We start from the raw sequence: 22244 nt of genomic DNA on the forward strand, positions 1-22244 counted from the left end.
CTTTCATGAGGATTCATCAAACAATGCCAAAGTTATTACAGAGTGAAAAAAGCTCTTCCTATGGAAACTATATCCTAAATATGACTACCTAAGGTCGCCAGTAGGTAGTTATAGTTAGGACCTAGTTACTATAGGAAAATGGCAACATTCTATTCGCAATAACTTTGGCGCCAATTGACAAATCTCCGTGAAATTCCCAAAACGAATTCTTTGTTGAGATCAGCTCCTATGTTGAAAGTTTGGGGATGATTCGTCAAGGGGGGGTTGAGAAAAAAGGGTGGTCCCAAAACGTGTTTTCTCCATGTTAATTTCCATAGGAAACTTTGGACAAGGCTACAGGTCGAACAGGTGAACGGAATTACCCCAAATTTGGCAGGGATAAGGGCCTTGGTCTAGAAAGCACGCTTTTGTTTATTTGGTGTAAATTCGTTAAGTAGTTTTTGAGAAATATCGACATTTACAGATATCGATATTTGGGAATTCTGCCATCTGATTGGCTGAGGTGTTACGAGCACGAGCTTGTTGCTGATTGGCTGCAAGCGGTGCAAGCGGTTGCAGCTAGGAAGTGTTGGCTGTCATTTTTTGATTCCGTTGAAGCGAGTAAGGTGAAAAAAGGGGAAAAAAGTGGGAAATAGGAGGGTAGGAGCACTGGAAGGGTGTGCTATAGAGGGGGTGCGAAGCGAAGTATTTACTTCTACCGGTGTGTAAGTGGTGGGCTACGGAAATTAAGTGAAGTATTGGGTAGAGTCTGATGCGGGTAAGGTGAGCTGGTGCGGGACTCGGGGATTAAAGCGTGAGCCCAAATTGTGTGTCTTATGCTGTGAAGTCATGTGCCGTGGCCGCTGCACTACAGTTGTGGAAGTAGTGTCCGGATGTGTTTATAACAACTAGGACGAACTACTGACCCGTACTGGTATGAAAGTCCTGGGGTACGGAATGTATGTGAGGTATTGTCAAGAGCCTCATGTTGCTAAGCTGAGCTGCTGCCGGAGTTGGGGTTTAAAGCGTGAGCCCAAACTGTGTGTCATATGCTGTGAAGTCATGTGCTCTGGCCGCTGTGCCACATCTGTGCAAGTAGTGTCAGCATGTAGTTATAGGTACTTGGATGAACTTTTGTTTAGAACTTTGTAGCTTGTGTATGGTACTTAGGTGGTGTTGTATAGGGAGTGCGAAGGTAAATCAATATGGTATTTGTAGAGCGCAGGGGTGAGTAGAGCTGGGGATCAAAGCGAGAGGTCTGTGCTGCAAAGTGAGATGGTCTTGCCACTGTGCCACAGCTGTGTGAAGAATATATTTTGGTGAGGGTGTGGGAGTTGGCGTTATATGGCCCTAAAATAGGGGGCCTAAGTTGTAAGTTATAGGGTGGCTCTAAAAAGAGCCCTTGAGTCATTAGTTGGAGCTACATATAAGTGCGGATGCACAGCTTCAAGTTATTCAGGAAAACTCGGTTTCCCTGATCTGTGAAGTGTACTCCATCACTTCTGTATATATCCGCCATATCAAAACGTATGTTGTTGTTGTATATGGACCCCATTTTGTGGTCTCTGAGGTATGCAGAGACAGCTTTGTTGACTTTTTTCCGAGATTATTCAATCTGAGGACAAAATTGTTTGGACCATTTCCACTTCTGTCTTTGGCATTTATTGGAATATATAAAGACAGTTTGAGGCAAAAGTAACATCAATTGTCTAAAGGTGTCCTTCATAAGCATTTCCAAATCTACCCCAGTCAATGTGCCTAGGTCCTTTCCACTACAGTGCACAATCATGAGGTCAGGGTGTTGGAGATGCAAACAGGTTTTAACCAAAGGCAACAATTGGTGCCACTTCAATCCTCTCTGTCCAAACCATTTAATGTCCACATTTTGTAAACCTAGGTCTAAGTCAATACGTCTCTGTTCTGCATACCTCTTGCACCAGAAAATATAGTTATGTCCTACGATCCACACTAGCATTTTGAAGGTATGGCTAGAAGGTATGGAAAGATGTCTGTAGCTCATGCAGTTCCTTCGTAGAATAAGAGTTATGTTTAAAGATGGGGAACTAGTTTCTTTTCGTATACAAAACGGTACCTGATTGGGAGATGAAAAGCATTGTTTTTTAAAAGTAGGGTGCACATTTGTTTTGTGGAAAAGTATGTTTGTGATTGGTTAAGGAAAAGCAGTTTGCATGTACATATAGTACATATTATAGGATAAAATCTGCTCAACTCAACCACACCTGCTACTTGCATTTGGAAGGCACTGTTCGAACTTAAAACAATCGTGAACTTTTAACCTGCATGTGCCGTTACATGTTCGAGAAAATGTTGCAAAAAAATATCGTTAGGTTTCAAAAAATTAATGAACTTTTAACCTCCACGTGTTGTAGAATGTTCTAGAAAGTGTGTTACATTGCATTTCTGACTTCAATGTGTACTTGAATATTAAAAAAACTATTTATATGGAAAAGTAGAAAGACAGTAATAGAGAGAAGTTTTGAAGGCTAAAAGAATCAAGGAACTATTGTAATTTGTTCTTGATTACCTACTGGCGGTCAACAGTAGGTAATTTTCACTCAACGGTCTGAAAGTACGGTGTTGCTAAGAGTGGCATGGTAGTGATATGATATGGTGCTACACTTGGGTATGAAACCGAGAATCTTAACCATGAGGTTATTGCCGTAAAGTGATGTGGTCTGGTGTTTGTAGCATACGTGTGCAAGTAGTGTTAGTAGGCATTTATACCATACAGGGAGTGGGAAGCGAATTACTGACCGCTACTGTGTGTTGATAGTATACCGGAAGCAGGAAGCAAAGTAGTTATACCTACCGGTGTGAAGACTTGGGGATGAAACCAAGCTAATTGCTGTAAAGTGATGGGCTCTGGCCGGTGTAGGATACTAGCCGCTGTAGTATAAGTGTGTGAGTAGTGTCAGTATGCGTTTATAATATATAGGGAGTGGGAAGCGAACTACTCATCCCTAATGGTGGGATGACTCGGGGATTAAACCGTGAGCCTAAATTGTGAGCTCATTGCTGTAAAGTGATGTGCACTGGGCGCTGTAGCATACTTGTGGAAGATGTGTTAGTTTACGTTTATACAATATAGGGAGTGGGAAGCGAAAGTCTTACCCCTACCGGTGTCAAGACTCGTGGATGAAACTATGAGCTCATTGCTGTAAAGTCATGTGCTCTGTGCAGTATTCCATTGTAAGTCATAGTAGAATGTTAGTATGTAATTCTACTAGAATCTAAGGGGCATATTATCAAGGAACGGCGTTAAAATTATCGCCACTTTAGCGGCAGGAAACTGCTGCTAAAACGGCGATAATGAGCTTGATAATATGCCGTAGAGAATTCAAATAGAAGCCCATGTTAACACAAGAACATGGGCTTCTATTGGAATTCTCTACAGCATATTTTCAAGCCCATTATCGCCTTTTTAGCGGCAGTTTCCTCCCGCTAAAGCGGGGATAATTTTAACGCCGTTCCTTGATAATATGGCCCTCAGTATGTAATGTTAGAATGTCGGGCTGTCATGAGGGGAACCTTGCGGAGTTTGTACACAGTGCTGGATTAGACGGTTGCTTTGCTGTCTGCTCCTGTTGGTGGTTGTTTTAGGTGTCTTGTTTTCTTGTAATAAATCTACTTATTGGATTCACTGCTGTCTGCCTCTTTACTACATAAATTTGGCGACATGTGGGAGAAGGCAAAAAGAAGGCATCACTCAGCATTATTTCAAAATTGCTTGCGTTGTGCTGAAGACACGTTTTGATCGTGTAGCTGTTTCTACTCATGCCAGGGTCGTCGGCTCATTGAACTATGTCATCCGACTTCTGGTAGGATTTATATTTTTAGATTTTGTGCTTCCTCTGCTTCTTCACTACATTCTGGTTGCTGTACTACACGTGTGTAAGTAGTGTTAGTATGCCTTTATACTAACAAATGCATCATGGTAGTAGGGAGGGCGACCTCTCAGGTGCAGCTCATACAATGTACCGGGGTGTGCATTCGCTGGACATTAGTGTTTGCTGTTAGAGGGTGGTGCATGGCTTCCACCCTGGGATGGTAAATACTTGTTCGACTACTTGAAGTGAGAGGAGGAAAACCTCGTATCGTTGTAATAGAGGGGATGCGGATGGTAAAAATGGAGAGAAAAGATTTTTTTTTTACAACGGGGTCTCACCCTTTCTTTTAAATGAGGCCCCTGGTGGGTGGGTAATGTTCCGTGGCCAATCTAATTATTATATTGCGGGGTCTCTGTAGGACTGGGGATCTTAATGTCACATGTAAATTAGGCGCGGATGGGCACAGAGACGTTTTGCAGCCCAGGGGAGCGCGATCTTCCCGGGTATTGTTTGCTAATTGTTCGGGGGGTTGGAGGCCAACTGAAGTCCGGGGATCGCCACACTCCGGGTCTTTATTTAAATATGCAGGGTGGACCTTGGCAGTCCCTGAAGCCTCGGTGGTCCTAGGCAGTGCCTTATTTGTTCTGTAATCACATGGGTAGTGGTTACGGTGTTATAAAGTGATACACTCATAGAACTCTTGCAGTTGTACAATTACCCAGGCTTCATTTGTCTAATAGTCAGTTAGATTATGTTTGGTAGGTGCACTCTCTAATATTAAATAATGTTGTCCTTAAAATCTCCTATAAACAGATGATTTTCACAATAGACAAGTGTCGTCAGAAAAAGAAGACCTATACACTCAGTTATTTATTTGAAAAAATAAGTAACCTTTATTAAATCAGAAATGTATAGAAATGTAACTTTAATAGAACAGTATAATAAAAAAAACATGGGTTGGACTCCAGTGACGAAAATGAAACATAAGTATGTGTGCTATGTGGAAGAGGTAAAGAAAGGTAATCCGAATGAAAGGACCATAGTGAGAATGGAAGGGAGGGGGAGTGGGTGGAAGGGAGAAGGGGAGGGAGAGTCAAAAGAAGAGAGGGAGGAGGAGACAGAGCGTCGGCCTATTGCACCCAGCCCTTAGTGTTTACCCTCCGTCACCCGTTTGTCTAGGACGCTGGGGTCTGCGAGAAAGAGTGTGGTTCAGCAAGTCCTTAAAATTAAATACATGAGGCCAGAGATTATGGGCCATATTATGAAGGAAGGGCGATAACATTATCGCTGCTTTAGCGGCAGGAAACTGCCGCTAAAGCGGCGATAAGGGGTTGATAATATGCCCTTGTGAATTCCCTTAAAAGCCCAGGTTCTGGTGTGAACCTGGGCTTCTATGGGAATTTACAAGGGCATATTATCAACCCCTTATTGTTGCTTTAGCGGCAGTTTCCTGTCGCTAAAGTGGTGATAATGTTATCGCTGTTGTTTGATAATATAGTCCTACATTATTAGCTACGGGAAAATCGCTTGCATGGACCTGAGCACACAGGGTGCTGCCCCCCAACCCCTTCCCCTGCACTGTGCTCAATTGTAGGTCTTGCACACCGAGGCTTCACTGCTCACCTGCCACCACTGGTGTGTCCCACGACGTGTTGGTGCAAGCTCCTAGTCTGGGGTATGTTGGTCCGATTGACCAGGTCTCCGGTCGGGGCCGGTGTCTTGATACCACGATGGAAGTTGGAGTGCACGGGAATACACAAGGTTTAATAATATGTCATGCCAACGTTCACATACAGAGGAACAGAGCGCATGCTAGAAGCATAATGTACGTGTGTAATGCAGTGGCGGGAGCCTGTGGGCATGTACACTTAGTAAGGAGCTCACTACAGTGTCCTAAAAGCCACCGCCACGTGTTTGTAGGGCAGCGCTGCCCGCTGGCTCAGGCCTACAGTACGGTCCAGCAGGTCCTTAAAATTAGACCAATGTGACTGAATGAGATCAGAGATCACATCATTACGCACGGCAACATCGCTTTTTTGCACATGCGCACTCAGGGTGATGCACCCCACCCCTCCTGCAGAACCACCCTCAAGAGGTGTCTGTAGGGCAGCTCTGCCCGTAGGTTCAGGCCTACCTTATGGTATAGCAGGTCTTTAAAATGAGACAGAGATGTGACTGAATGAGGTCAAGGATCACATCATAACACATTGCAACATCGCTTATTCACACGTACGCTGTCTGGCTGATGCATCCCATCCCTCCCGCAGCACTGCGCTGAAGAGGTGTCTGTAGGGCAGCGCTGCCCACTGGCTCAGGCCTACAGTACAGTCCAGCAGGTATTTAAAATGAGACAGAGATGTGACTGAATGAGGTCAAAGATCACATCATGTGTCTGTAATAAGGTGCTCCCTATACATACTTCTAGGTCTGGGAGAAGGGAAAAATCGACACAATAGAGCAAAAAAGAAAAACTCCCACCCGACCTATAATGATTTCATTTTGGCTATAAAAAGCTCTAATGGTCTTCCTATATAATACAAATCAAAACCTGCTACATACTTTCCTGTTATTGATTTTTTTCTTTTTACATGTTTTTCTCAGAACATATATTTCTTCTTTGATCATATTGATATCGCTATTTTATAGTGCACTTTTTTTAAATGTAAAATATGATACAGCATCATTTTTATGGATAAAGTGAAAAAACAATAATTTTACATATATACAATTAAAACATGACAGACATGTAAACAGCACATTTGTTGGTAAGAATTTTGTTATACATGTATATACTTTCAATGGATTGATAGTTTTATCTTTTCCCCATCAAGAGACAGAAACAAAAACAAAAATTTACATAGGAAAATCAAGTCATGATGCACCTCTCACACCATTCTAACATCACTCATACCAGTCATACATACACACTATCAACCTAATTTTTTCCGCCGGGCTTAATAAAGCATTCTGCTTCACTACATGGTAGAACTCTTATTTATCCATCCATGGTGTGGTCGTCAGCCGGAGGTGCTTATAGCCAACGTGCGTTTCGGTGGATTCAATTTAGTTAATATCCACCTTCCTCAGGGCCATCGACTTTCTATTCTTAATTTCCCTAGTGGAGGTGCGATGTGGAAATCTGTAAATGGAGAAATATCAAAAAAACCTTTATAAGGAAGCCCAGATGAGAAAATCTTAATTTGCAAATCTAAGTTATCTACCACACTGATAAAATATCGTGTGTTGCTATTTCGCCTGTGTATACTGTGTTAGTCATACACAATTTAGAACAAGGACAGATGGTATGAGTTAATACTTAAGCAGAGGAAAAGCAAGCTTGGTTATTCGTTATGTACTTTGATATTGTAACACCGAGTATAGATGGCCTTCACCACACCAAGATTGTGTGATGGACAGAAAGAAAGAAATGAAAATGAAGGAATGATTTGTGTATAATACAAACTAAGTTCACTGTGTTGCACCCTTGGTGATCTGAATTATAATGTTAACCATTGTTATTAGTTAACATAAAAACAGTTACTAACCCTGATATAATGATCAGGAACTTGTCTTTTCCTGCAATACGCTGTTTCCTTAACAGTCAAGAGTCAAGTCTTGGTAAGGGTACTTCTTACTGCATAGGGGGTTGGTTTATAGGTTTGACATGATTAAACCTTATATCTCAGCGCTAAAATACAAGAGGATAATTCTCATTACTGGATGTCCTGCTCTATTCTTTTTAGAGCCATTATTTTAAGAGTATGCCACAAAGAGCGATTAGTACTGGGAAATATTCTAATGTAATAAAGTAAAGCCCCATATGAACTGTATAATTCAAACATCTTAGAACAGGAAATCCTTAGGGATGATATCTTCCAGTACATTGTAAAATAGATATCGTCGCTAGCTTCTGGTTTGATTATTCAGGCTGCATTCATCTGGAAAATCATAATATATGATTTACTAATATGGTGAGCGTCTAAAGACAGCTATTCTTTATATGATTCCAAGTTTTGCATCTTTGACACAAATTGGAATCATAGAGCAAGATCGCTTGATTGATTGATTCTACGAGATTGACTGATAGGCCTACATGCCGTCAGTATCGGTATTACTCTGTTACCCTCCCCTTTTAAAATTTGCGTTTTATCACTGAAAAGCATTCATCAAACATGTATAGAAAAAAACGAACGATGCTTGTTTATCGCCATTACTAATGGTGCTGATTTAAATTTTTACTGGCCACTATGTATTGTATCTTTTACTTTGCCCCTCATTGTTTTTAGTTCACCACTGTATACTGATGCTTTACACCGATATCTATATGCTTGCGTAACCCCCAGAGTAGCACACAGCCTTGTTCTTAATTAAATAAGCACTGACAGGCAATACTCTGTTCCCGATCTTAATGGCGATGCAGACTTATGCATAATTCTTATATGTTCGGATATATACGGCAGGAAAGGTATTACGGGCTCATTCGAACAGTCGAAAAAGATATGGGCATGATCCATATGTGCTGGTAATATCTATGGCCTCAATTCAGACCCCATGTGTCTAGTGCTGTGAGCGTCCTAATATATCGCGCATCTCCCAATGCTAGTTTATATTGATGTCCGTTCATTTGTTCTGTGATTTTACACACGGAAAGTTGTCATACGGTGAAATAATTCTAAGATTCTCTAGCATGATACTGTCCTGTTTCATTTAGTTTGCGGTCTTTTATTTAGAAGGGAACTTGACGTAATTTCTATATATTTAAGAGCACGCCTAGAGGCGCTACATAAGTGCAAACTAGCTCAGACGAATAAAAAGAAAGTTGGCATGCTCTGATATTATCTGGGTAGCTTGAACCTCCAATTAGACTGCATTTGATTTTCTCTACAAAATCTATTGTTCGACGTACTAGTGGCTGTACTTACTGTGGCAGCAGTCCTCCTTTGTCGGATTCTGCTTGTCCCAAAAAAAACTCGACGTAGGGAGTATGCATTTAAATACTCTCAGCTGTATATGTCTCTATCTTGCTTGTGGTTTCTCTATGGTCTATCACGTGATGTATTCCACAACCCCATGGCCAAGACCAGTGTTATTCTGCAAATGCGGTCGCCATTTTGAAGTGGACTAGTGTCCGTAATGTGGCCGAATATATCTGAGACATAATCGCGTGTTGTGTTCATAAAGGCAATACTCTAGAAAGAAATAAAACGATCTAAAATTGTACATATGATCCTAGCCTCATACCAGGCAGCATCTATATTTCCCTGCACCATGTATTACCCATCACTCTAGTGGCTGTCTTCACTTGTGAAACAATCCTCCTCTGTCAGATCTAATAATACTACTTTTCCCAAGAAACTGGACGCTAAAGAAAGTTCATTAATATTTTCTAGGTAATATATATCGCTATCTTGCTGAGGACTACTCTGTGATCTGTTACAAAGCTTCTTCTTCAAGTCCAAAAGCTAGACTTTTTTTATTATATGCTTTTGGTCGCTATTTTGGACTGCGCAGATATCCATGTTCTGAAACGATATGTCAAAGACACAATGTGTTGTTATTTAGCTCGGTGGTTACGAATGGTGATTATTCTAATGAAGACGTACTAATTCCTGGCACTTTGCATGATCCCAGTATTGTACTCTGATGGCGCCCATATGTTTTGTTACTGTGACAAGTCAGAGTTATACAGGTCAAAGGCCTATATATCATGTGAAATTATTTTTGTTTTGGCCGGACATCACATGATGGATGAATATCATAGAGGAACATATATATTTTTTTAAATTATTTTTTTCATAATAATTAGAGCAGAGTGGTTTTAATCTCACAAGTGACATACATGTATTTATAAAATCTGAAAGGGTACTCCCTGCAGCATCACCACCTGCAGAAATGAACAAGCCTCGGCTGTTAAGAGGTGATTTTACTTTGAAATGCTAAGGCAGTACTCGTATGGGTGATAGCCTTTGGTATAGAGCAAGACTGAGAGTTGGTTGACTCATACTTGCAAGAGACAAGAAAAAAGAAGTGATTTATATTTGTGGTCCGTCCATGTATAATGACGGGGAATGATTGGATCAGCAGGAGGTATTCCATATGATGTCCTCATTTAAGCCTTCTGCTATCATATTTAGAGTATACATCCAATATGTTTCCCTCCGTTTGCGCGTATCAGTCACATCATGGCCTGGTTTGGGTTTAACTTTTTCAAGAATCAGCCAGCAGAGATCCTTTTCAGAGTGTCCTTGGTCTATGCAATGGCGTACCATAGGTGACGCCAGCTTTTCTGTTCGTATTGCTGACCTATGTTCAGAGTATCTGAGCCTGAATTCACGTCCTGTCTCACCAACATACCCTTTGCCACAAGGGCATAGGATGAGGTATATTATGTTATAGCTTTTGCAGTTTGTATGGTCAAACTGGGTTTGTATTTTGCTCAAAGATCACATCATAACACATGGTAATATTGTTTGTTCTGACCTGCGCAGCTAGGCTGAAGCACCCCACCCCTCTCGCTGCAGCGCGCTCTATTGGAGGCCCTGTGCACCCAGGCCGCTCTGCTTACCTGCTGTCATTGTTGGGTGACCAAACACTACGGGCAGTGGTGCTCAGAATTCAGATGGAGTGTTGATTGCAGGAGAGTGTACACCTCATAGATCCCTTTTGTAGACGACGGGCAGTAGGGCTCTCAATTTGGAGCCTGTGTTGATTGGCAGGATGGAGTACACCTCATGGATCCATTTCTTTTTTTTATTGCGCATTGTGATATGCGAGGTGGATGCGGCAAATCATTTGAGGTAGTGTGGAAGACGAGGGACGTGTGGCATCGTGGTTATCCTATTTATATGTACGCAAAGTGGGCTGGGCTTGCGTACGCCAGGCCAGCGTAGGGGTGTGAATAATTATTCTGGGGACTTGGGCATTGTCCAGTTCCTGCCTGGCCAGGAAGTGTACTTATGTGTGTTTCTTTTGTAGTTTTGACCTCGCAGAGTATGCAATTTAGATTAGTGTAGCATGTGTCAGGAGGGCGGACACTTTCGTTAATGAGATGGCATGTGATCTAGGATGTGCAGTCTGCCTGTGGCTGATGATGCTCCTTAGAGCCAGCAATACCCAGGCCGAAAGGCAGCACAATAATGTGCAGTCACACACACTAGGGGCATAGTTTAACACATATTTGTTTTTTGATGGAACGTTTGAGATGCATGGCAATCACACGTGGAAGGCTAATGTACAGAGCATGAATATTGATCAAGATGATCGTTTCATGTTGTGTGTAGTATAAGATAGGTTTATACAGGAAAACACTTTTCAAAAAAGCTTTCTAAGCAGAAGAGGTGTCTCTCATCAAACGCTGTAGAGAGAATGAGTAAAATGGGTGGGGTAGTATAACTGTTACAATGGGAAATGTTATGAGCCAATCAAATGCTTTTTTTTAAGGTCACCTGGGAATCGCACACCGAGCACGCAAGGATGCCACACCGGACGCGATTTTGACAAAATACATTTATCATAATATAAGTTTATTACAGTTAAAAATATATAAATGTTTAAAATAATTCAGATTTTCGCGTGCTCTCATATACTGAATGGCATACCCAGCGCGATACTATACGTCTGTGACGTAACACAGGGCCTGGCAGCGTGTACTCGTCGAATACGCAACGCGCAGCAGGTGCGACCCCATACGTACATGACGTAATGCATGGCTTGGTACTGCGTACCCGTCGGATACCAAAGTAGTACCTGGGGTGACTTCATGCGCATATGATGTTACGCGGGATGCGGTGCCACGAACTCGTTGGATACAAAAAGCGCATCATTTCCGAGTTTAGCAATATGGCAGATAGGATTTGTGTGCTGATGGAGCTTGGTACGCCCTGTGCACCCAGGCCGCTCTGCTTACCTGCTGTCATTGTTGGGTGACCAAACACTACGGGCAGTGGTGCTCAGAATTCAGATGGAGTGTTGATTGCAGGAGAGTGTACACCTCATAGATCCCTTTTGTAGACGACGGGCAGTAGGGCTCTCAATTTGGAGCCTGTGTTGATTGGCAGGATGGAGTACACCTCATGGATCCATTTCTTTTTTTTATTGCGCATTGTGATATGCGAGGTGGATGCGGCAAATCATTTGAGGTAGTGTGGAAGACGAGGGACGTGTGGCATCGTGGTTATCCTATTTATATGTACGCAAAGTGGGCTGGGCTTGCGTACGCCAGGCCAGCGTAGGGGTGTGAATAATTATTCTGGGGACTTGGGCATTGTCCAGTTCCTGCCTGGCCAGGAAGTGTACTTATGTGTGTTTCTTTTGTAGTTTTGACCTCGCAGAGTATGCAATTTAGATTAGTGTAGCATGTGTCAGGAGGGCGGACACTTTCGTTAATGAGATGGCATGTGATCTAGGATGTGCAGTCTGCCTGTGGCTGATGATGCTCCTTAGAGCCAGCAATACCCAGGCCGAAAGGCAGCACAATAATGTGCAGTCACACACACTAGGGGCATAGTTTAACACATATTTGTTTTTTGATGGAACGTTTGAGATGCATGGCAATCACACGTGGAAGGCTAATGTACAGAGCATGAATATTGATCAAGATGATCGTTTCATGTTGTGTGTAGTATAAGATAGGTTTATACAGGAAAACACTTTTCAAAAAAGCTTTCTAAGCAGAAGAGGTGTCTCTCATCAAACGCTGTAGAGAGAATGAGTAAAATGGGTGGGGTAGTATAACTGTTACAATGGGAAATGTTATGAGCCAATCAAATGCTTTTTTTTAAGGTCACCTGGGAATCGCGCACCGAGCACGCAAGGATGCCACACCTGACGCGATTTTGACAAAATACATTTATCATAATATAAGTTTATTACAGTTAGAAATATATAAATGTTTAAAATAATTCAGATTTTCGCGTGCTCTCATATACTGAATGGCATACCCAGCGCGATACTATACGTCTGTGACGTAACACAGGGCCTGGCAGCGTGTACTCGTCGAATACGCAACGCGCAGCAGGTGCGACCCCATACGTACATGACGTAATGCATGGCTTGGTACTGCGTACCCGTCGGATACCAAAGTAGTACCTGGGGTGACTTCATGCGCATATGATGTTACGCGGGATGCGGTGCCACGAACTCGTTGGATACAAAAAGCGCATCATTTCCGAGTTTAGCAATATGGCAGATAGGATTTGTGTGCTGATGGAGCTTGGTACGCTACCGGTATGGGAGTGCAGTTTTCTCCCCCCCCAAAAAATATACATTTTTTTGGGAAGATTTAAAATATTACATGATTTTTTAAGTTAAAAACAAGAAGTATAATAGAGTTCCAAAATATTTAAAAATATAATAGAAAAAATGTAGGTTTTATAAACATTAAAATATGAACTTAACATTTAAAAAACCTTTGAAATTCACTAAAAAAAACATAGGTTTCAGGGACGTTATAGTTAGTTGAACATTTGACTCATCTAAAACCAGAGAAATTCACCTGTTATAGTTAGTTGAGCTAACTATAACTCGCGTGCCCGCAATGCACTGCTGATGATGTCACATATTACATCACTCATGACATGGTCAGTGACATCACTGATGAAATCACTGATGACATATCAAATGACATCACTGATGACATCACTCATGACATCATCCAGTGAATGTGTGTTTCTATAAAATGTAAATATGTTTTATATATATATGCCAAGATGTATTGAAGAATGAATGCATTTACATTCTTGTTCTTGTTCTTGTTCTTGTGAACAATGTTCTTGTTCTTGTGCTTAACTTGAAACAACCAGGGGCGTGCTGCTGCTGGGGCCCAGGGGAAGGCTTGCCTCCCTGGGCCCTGCCCAGCCCCTGGATGCCTGATGGACCTTTTGGGACCTTTTGTTTCTGTTCCTGGATCTATCAATGACTTTGTGCTGGTCCTCCACATAGCGCCTGGAGAGCGCTTTATCCTGATTTCCCCCAGAGAGATCAGATCCTGATTGAACCACGAAGGAACTCTGCCTGACTAGAAGGACCTGGAAGAAGCTGAAGGAGGAGTAACTTTCCCTGACCTGGGGGATTGGCCTGCAGTTGGTGCCTTGCTGAGAAAGGAGAGGAAAAGACTGAAAGAGACTTTGTACTTTGTTTTTCAACTATCTCCAAGGGCTTGGAAGAAGAGCTTACCCCCTGAACTGAGTCCCAGGACCATTGGACTCATCTGCCTTCTAAAACTGAGTTGCCTGGACAATTCTTGCTTGTTTCCCGCTGGATTTGGCCCCAGTACGAAGCCGTGTCTTTGCCGCCCGGCACCATACGTCTACGCTGATCCAAAAGCGTTAGTACGCACCGTATCCCTCCCGGCTGCATTGCACCTAACCTTCCCCGCCGATTCGAGACGTACATCACTGGCTGCCGAACCCTGTACGTCGGACTCAAGCTTTGCTGTCCCGCAGGTACAGTCCGTACGCCGCTAACGTACTGCACCGTGCCGTACTCAAAGCCGAGAAGCCGCATCACGCTGATCCTCCCCGTATGCTGTACGGCGCCGAGAAGTGTCGCCGCCTATCCGCACCGAAGGTACGGCTCGAACGCACACGCCACGGACTCTGCAAGCTGATCCGGGCCATCCGCACGTATCCATGAAGGCTCCGTACCAACGCCGCGTCCCGACGCCGCGACCGGACCAGACCGAATACGCTGCCGAACTACGACCCGGGCCCATCAACTTGTCCCGCACTGTCCGTCGCGGACCCCACGAACTTTAGGTACTTTGTTCTGTTCGCACCGCAACGTGCGCATCACGGACCCCGGAGTCCGCACCGATTGTTTGACTCGTACTTTCTTTGTTTTTAATGCGGACGAGTCGCCCACCCAGGTACGAACCGTACAAAGCCTGAAAAGAAGCAGAATTGAGTAAAAGAAGCCTATTTTTGTATTTAAGCCTTTTTACAAGAACATTGAACTTTGAAATAATACTGTGGTCATTTTAATCGTTATTCTGGTCTTGTGCTAAGCCTTATATAAAGAGAACTATTTTTGATATAACCTTGACTGGTGTCCATTTGTGGTGTGTCATTGTATTGCTGTATGTGTTCACAAATGCTTAACCCATGACGCCCTGAGAATAGTCTTGACCGCTTGCACCACACTACCTAAAGGGTGAGCAGGGGTTATTTAAGAGGGTGATCCCCTTTTCCTGACTTGGAAGTAAGAGTCCCTGCTTGTCACAAGTGCCTACCTGTGCCAACCAGAGATTCCCAATTCTAACATTGGTGGTCAGCGGTGAGGATTTGAATTTGCATTTGTGATTCATGTACAGTGATTGAGTGAACACCACGTAGTGAGTTCAGACCGATAACGCAGCCACACAGTATTGATTTTTGTTTTTGCTGAAGAATCTCCACTTTAAGAAACCATGCCTAGCTCAGTCAATGGAGGCAGAGCGGCCTCTATATTCTCTGGGGTTGATGACATAGATTGGGAGGAGAAGGCACTGATGAGGTGCACAAGTGAAGTTTTGAAAGGATACCTCTCCAAGTATAGAATTAACCAAACTGGATTGAAAAACAAGGAGCAGTTTACAAAGGCGCTGAGGGCCTGGTACGAATCCAAGTTCCCAGAGAATGTGCTGGAGGTGTGTTCTGCTCGATTTTCCCGGCCTTCTTGTGAGGAAAAGATGATTAAATGTGACTTCAGTCTCTTACCATTCAAGTCTAAGGGTTAGAGTAGTGAATGGAGCCTATTTACTAGGCACTTCGACATGATTCTGTGCTCTTCCCCATAGATCAGGGCTCGCACACATAGCCTAGGGGATAGATTCGTTAGTATTAGGGATAACCTGTACTGTAGTGAGGGTATTTCACGGAGCTGTGCTGAATTCAGGCCTGGTAGGCCTCAAACGGGAGAGACTCCATCTTTCTTTCTGCTCCGGCAGCTTGGGATGCTTCTAGGTCAAACGTAATGTTTTAGTTATGAGGTGTTATTCGCTTGGAGAAAACCGGTTCAGGCCGGCCCTTATCGAAGGATTGTATTTTTCTTCATGCCGAAGACACTACATCAGGCCGACCGGCTGGGAACGTGTCCTTGGTATGGGGAGGTACAAGAATTTGGTGGGCGGCAGGTTACAGGCCGGAATTTTCCATGAGGAAACGCACCTCTATATTAGTGAAAGTCTGAGGCAGTTACATGTTCAGTCCGTAGGCGGCATCTAGCCGTTAGCAGTAAAGCTACTACTTATTCCAGGGAAGACAGACGCCATCTTGAAGGCGGAGAAGAACCGAGAGACAGATGCTTTCCTAGCAGAATAGCCAGAGAGGAGAGAGTAGCCGATAAGGAAGAGGTCCCAGTGACTCGGAGAAGGGTGATTCCAGGCGAGCCGAGGCACAGACGAGAAGGGAACCTAGATGACTACTGAGTGCAGGCTACATACTACTAAGGTGATGTCGACCCTTTCTTATTAGAGTGTACAACTTAATCTTTCACTTTTCTTTGCAGGTTATGTGTTATATCGTAATGTTATGTGATTGTGTATGTAATGAGTAATAAAGTATCCAGTTTGTAGTGAACCAACATGTGCTGCGTGTTCTTGTATAAGAGGGTAGCCTATTCTTCTAGTCAGCTGCGGCTACATGAACAGATGTTAACCCTGATCAGGTAAGTGGTAACTGAATAAGGGAAAGAGGAGCCCCTCGAACCTGAGAACAGGCTATGCTCGAACTGGCAATCCTTGTGTGATCTGATGAATAGTGAGACTGATTCCCTTTTTGTATGTTATGGTAATCATAGGATGAACTGTCGTATGAGACTGCCGTCTAGGTAGAGAGGTCTGGATCCGGGTGGGATCGCGAGGCCGCCACTTGTGATACTGTCGTATGGGCAGAGAGGTCTGGATCCGTATGGGATCGCGAGGCCGCCGATTGTGCTGAGACTGCCGTCTGGGTAGAGAGGTCTGGGTTCGTATGGGACCGCGAGGCCGCCACTTGTGATACTGTCGTATGGGCAGAGAGGTCTGGATCCATATGGGATCGCGAGGCCGCCGATTGTAAGAGGTCTTGGTATGTATAGTAGGAATCCCCTGTCCTTAGGTGATAGATATATGTGGTTGCAGGATTGTAAATAGGTTCTAGGGAGGGGGTAACGTTCTGGCTGGGTTAGTGAGGCTCTGATGAGCAGGTTCTATCTGATCCGAAAACCCAAGCAGAACATTTGGCGTCACGAACCGTTTACGAAACCTGTGTGCGTTGTGGTTGTATCGTGTTTCCTTTCGGTGCGTGCGTGGTTTCGTTTGAATATTATTTGTCTATAATTGTTTGCTATTTTCTTTTCTCTTTCTTCTTTTTCTTTTTCTCTTTTTCTTTCTTTTCAAAGATGTTTTCTAGAAAGTCGAAATCTACTTTTAAGTTGCCCGTTGATATTCCCGGCTGGGATTCAACACCTTATGAAGCCTTAGCCCGTGAGTGGGCTGATTCTACTGGTTTGAGTGAGAATTGGAATTCTTTTTTGGAGCTGGCGGAGCCGGCTAATGTGATTACTTGTTTACAGAAGGTGCCGGTATCTAAGGGTGATGAGCTTCCCGTTTTGGGACGCAGAGGTTGGATTGTTCTGTCTGCGTACAGAATTCTGCATGAGAGGTTGTTGAAGTTACAGAACTTGCATAAGGATTTGGAAGCGAACTTTGTTGAGATTCAGAATGCTCATACTTTGTTGCGATGTCAAAATAAGTTGCTTGCTGATAAACTTGAGACGTACCAAACTATTGCCGAGAGGGCGGCTGTGCGAATTGCTCGTTATAAATACAAGAATCGGCGTGGTCGGGTTTCGACGCGAAAGGTGCGTCTGGTCGTGGCGAAAGCCGGACTGGATTGGAATCCTGATGAATGGGAGGGTAATATCTGGAACTCGAGTGATTCTCCTTCCTCGGGTGAGGAGTCTGCCAAGCGCGAGTCCTCTCGCTCTGGCCGTGATTGTAAGTCTGCTTCTTGCGCCTCTGATGGTGCACCTCGTGATTGCGCTCGTCCTTCGAGCGGGGTCGATGCTTCTTCCATTGATTGTTCCTCTACGTGTACTGGTCGAGCTCCTTGTGATGCTCGTCCCGCGGTCTCGGTGCATCCAGTTTTTCGGCGGAAGGTGCAGCAGGCTCCCGGTGCTCCGAATGGTATTGCTTTAGACTCTTTGGAGAATTTTACTCAACAAGAAATTAGTGATATTTTGCAGCGATTTCGGCAGCGAGCTGGTGAGACCTTACTCACATGGATGGTGCGCCTTTATGAACTGGGCGCTGCTGGCATTATGTTGGATGCTGGCGATTGTTTGAAGTTTTGTTCCTTGAGTTCGGATTCTACTGTACAGGATCATTTTCGTAACTTTAATGGTGGTGGTCAAATTTCTTTGCTTCAATTGGCGACTGAGGGTTGTAATCAAAAATATCCTACTGAGTCTGACTGGCCTATGAATGACAAACCGTGGTATACTTTGCGCGATGCTGCGCAACGTCTCAAAGAGGAGGTGATGAAAACGGCGATTTTTCTAAATACTGCCGACAGGTTGCTTGATGGTTTCTTGACATCTTCTGTGCGGAATCGTATTATTCGTTCTTCCCCTGTTGCTTATAAGCAGGTCATGATGACTTTATTGATTAATCAGACTGGTAACATGTTATCTGTGGTGCTGGAATTGGTACGCCAACTCGGTGAGTTGGGTGAGTGGTTTAAACCTGAACGGCAGTCCCGGCCTGACACTCGTACTCCTGGTGACAATAAACTTACTAGACGTGATATGTTTTTTGGTCTTATGGCCGATGGTGTGCGGAAGGAGGACATTGATGGTGAGACTACTTCTCGTTTGTGGGAAATGTTTCGCAAACGTGGCTTGGATCGAAAGGAGGGTGCCCGGCGTGTTCGGACGACTGAGTGTGATCGTGGTTTTTCTGACGGTAGCGGTGATGACGACCGCCGTGGGCGCTCTGATCGTCGTGATGATCGACGTTATGTGCGTGATTTGTCCCCCCGTCGTGAGAGAGACAGGGAGAGAGAGGGGGAAAGAGAGAGGGGGAGAGATGATTATGTTAACAGCAGACGTAGAGATGATAGGGATCAATCCCCTGAGTTGAGAAGGAGAGAGGATCGACACATATTGGCCGATCGAAACCCGCAGTACAATGCAGGGAACAGTAATCCATTTCGTAATGGAGATGGATATGAACAGGAGGTATCGATACCTGGGAAACGTGAGAGTCTTTATCCTGATTTATCCTGGTACACAGAACACAGTAAAAAGGACTAGGAAATAGGTCAAGCTCCAGTACACAGATGGGCTCACAGAGATAATAGACCCTATGTAGATATTGATATTTATTGGAAACATCGTAATATCCAAAGGGCCCGAGCATTGGTAGATACAGGAGCGGAGGCCACTCTTATTCATGGAAAATCAAAGAAGTTTAAAGGTCAGCCTTTTACAATTACCGGATTAGGTGGAAAGGAAACTCCCGCAGTTCAAACTTTACTTGAAATGAGAATAGGTAGAATTCCTAGAAAAGAATACTCTGTATTAGTGGTGCCACTCTTAGAATTCATAATTGGAATTGATATTTTGAAAGGAATGACTTTGCACTTAGATGATGGATGTTACCAATTTGGAACTAAACATTATATATCGTCCAGGCCTGTACGGGTTGGTCGTTTAAGAATGCCCCCCATAAAAGTTCCCCAGGCGATAAAAGTGGTTTGTCAGAAACAGTATCGTATTCCAGGTGGTCATGAAGAGATTAGTACCACTATTCAGGAGTTGGTGGGTGCAGGAGTTATAACTCCAGTTACTTCTGCTTGGAATAATCCTGTTTGGCCTGTACGTAAGAGTGATAATTCTTGGCGCATGACTGTTGATTATCGAGAATTGAATAGACACACACCCCCTTTGACTGTTGCAGTACCGGATATTATTACCCTAATTGAAAGAATCCAAAAACATCCAGGTACATGGTATGCGTCCATTGATATTGCTAATGCTTTCTTTTCGATTCCGATTGCCCCTGAGTGTCAGGAACAATTCAGTTTTACGTGGAACGGGCGTCAGATGACGTTTAGAAGTCTTCCCCAGGGCTATGTGCATAGTCCTACGATATGTCACCGGCTGGTGGCAGAGCATTTGACTGAGGTACCGGTTCATCCGCAAATTCAGATATGTCACTATATTGATGATATTTTGATCCAAGGCGAAACACAAGAGGAAGTTCAGACTCAATTGGATAGAGTCATTGAGTGCTTGCGTGAGAAAGGTTGGGAAATCAACCCGGATAAATTACAAGGTCCGTCCCAGGCTGTGAAATTTTTGGGTATTAATTGGCATGAAGGGCACCGAGAAGTGATCCCTCAGGTTAAACAGAAAATTTTTGATTTTGCAGTTCCGAGAAATAGGAAAGAAGCCCAAAGCTTCATTGGTTTATTTGGCTTTTGGCGCCAGCATATTCCTCATTTGAGTCAAATATTGGCCCCTTTGTACCAGGTCACTCGTAAAAAGAATGCATTTGAATGGGGTAAACCACAGCAAGATGCGTTCAGTCTGGCAAAAGAAGCAATTCAGCATGCTCTAGATTTATGGCCTGTAGGTGATGGTGAGGTGGATTTGAATGTGTCTGTACAAGGCCTTTATGCGAATTGGAGTTTGTGGCAGAAACAAGGCAAGAGTAGAGTACCGTTAGGTTTCTGGACTAAAAAGTTACCTGATGCTGGTGAGCGTTATACACCTTTTGAGAAACAGTTACTTGCATGTTATTGGGCTCTGGTGGATACCGAGCAATTGACTTTGGGACATGATATAGTTTTGCGACCTGAAATTCCTATCATGCAGTGGGTTATGAGTTCGCCGAAAACTCACCGAATTGGACACGCTCAAGAGGCGAGTGTGATTAAATGGAAATGGTATATACAAGACAGGGCACGTGTGGGACAAAAAGGAGTTGCATCTTTGCATGAGCAGGTGGCACGGGCGCCATCAACTGAGACTGAGAGTGAATGTTCCGTACCTTTAGTACAGGAGTCTCCTGTTAAGTGGGGTAAACCTTTTGATGATTTGTCCGCAGAGGACAGAAACCATGTCTGGTTTACGGATGGTTCAGCAAGGTTCATAGGGACGAAACGGCATTGGAAGGCAGTGTCCTATAATCCGATCACACAAAAATTGCTGAGTACAACTGGTGAGGGTAAGAGCAGTCAATTTGCTGAACTCTATGCTGTTTATCAAGTTCTGAAGCAAGAGTTGCCTGGCACATGTCATATTTTTACCGATTCTTGGTCTACTGCCAATGGACTGGCAGTTTGGTTACCGACTTGGCATTCCCATAGTTGGAAAATTCATTCAAAAGAACTGTGGGGAAAAGAATTATGGCAGGAGATTTGGGAAATGCTCCCACAGAGTACTGTTACAATCTTCCATGTGGATGCTCATACCCCGATAGACTCTCTTGACAAATTCTTTCATAATATTGCAGATGAGAAATCTAAAATTGCTGAGGCAGTGGTGGACACTCAAGATTCTGATATTGCGGGATTGGCGAAATGGGCCCACCAGAAAGCAGGACACTTTGGAGAGAAAGCCACTAGCAGGTGGGCTGCTGATCGAGGAATTTATATTCCCCTAGATTTAATTAAAAATGTTATTCTACATTGTCCCATTTGTCAGCATATCAGGCAGCGCAAAGTGCCCCAAATTGTTAAAGGTCATTTACATCGCGGGAAATTGCCCGCTCAAATTTGGCAGATTGATTACATTGGTCCACTTCCTATGAGTAGGAATTGTCAATATGTTTGCACCATTGTTGATACATACAGTGGCCTGTTGGTGGCCCTTCCCTGTAAGCAAGCTACCCAATTGAATACTATTAAAACATTGGAATTGATTATGATGTATTATGGTGTGCCATTCCAAATTCAATCTGATAATGCATCCCATTTTCGTGGAAGATTGGTACAGGAATTCTGTGTGGAAAACAATATTGAATGGGTGTTTCATATACCATATTATCCACAGGCCTCGGGTCTTGTGGAGAGGTTGAATGGCCTGCTGAAAGACCAATTGCGCAAATTAACAGATGACAAGTATAAGAATTGGCGAGATTTTTTGCCTCAAGCGCTATTGATTTTGAATAACCGTCCTTTTCTAAATGCTGAATCCCCACTTATGCGTTTGTTTCCTCCGAATGTTGATGCTAAGCCCAATGAGATCAGAGAAACTGTGATGTACTGGGAGATTACTCCCGGAGCTTTGGCTCCATGTAGAGCGACCCCAGGGTCGGCAGGTTTAGACTTGCATGCCATGGATGACACCATTATAAAAGGTAAAGATCGAGTCATCATTGAAACCGGTGTTGGTGTTCATATACCAACTGGGAATTTCGGAATAATCGCCCCTAGATCGGGGCTGGCTGTAAAA

General features: G+C 43.6%; 1 protein-coding gene across 1 annotated transcript in view; it reads right to left on the reverse strand.

Annotated features, from left to right (window-relative positions):
- Positions 1 to 22244, reverse strand: part of LOC146820882 (uncharacterized) — a 196301-nt gene that overhangs the window by 155717 nt on the left and 18340 nt on the right. Inside the window, exon 2 of the mRNA XM_085609759.1 lies at positions 8750 to 8843. Coding sequence (XP_085465885.1) covers positions 8750 to 8843 — 94 coding nt within the window. The remainder of the gene's footprint in view (positions 1 to 8749; positions 8844 to 22244) is intronic.

Source organism: Triturus cristatus, chromosome 6 (assembly GCF_964204655.1).
Source record: "Triturus cristatus chromosome 6, aTriCri1.1, whole genome shotgun sequence".
In the NCBI taxonomy this organism is placed as follows: domain Eukaryota; kingdom Metazoa; phylum Chordata; class Amphibia; order Caudata; family Salamandridae; genus Triturus; species Triturus cristatus.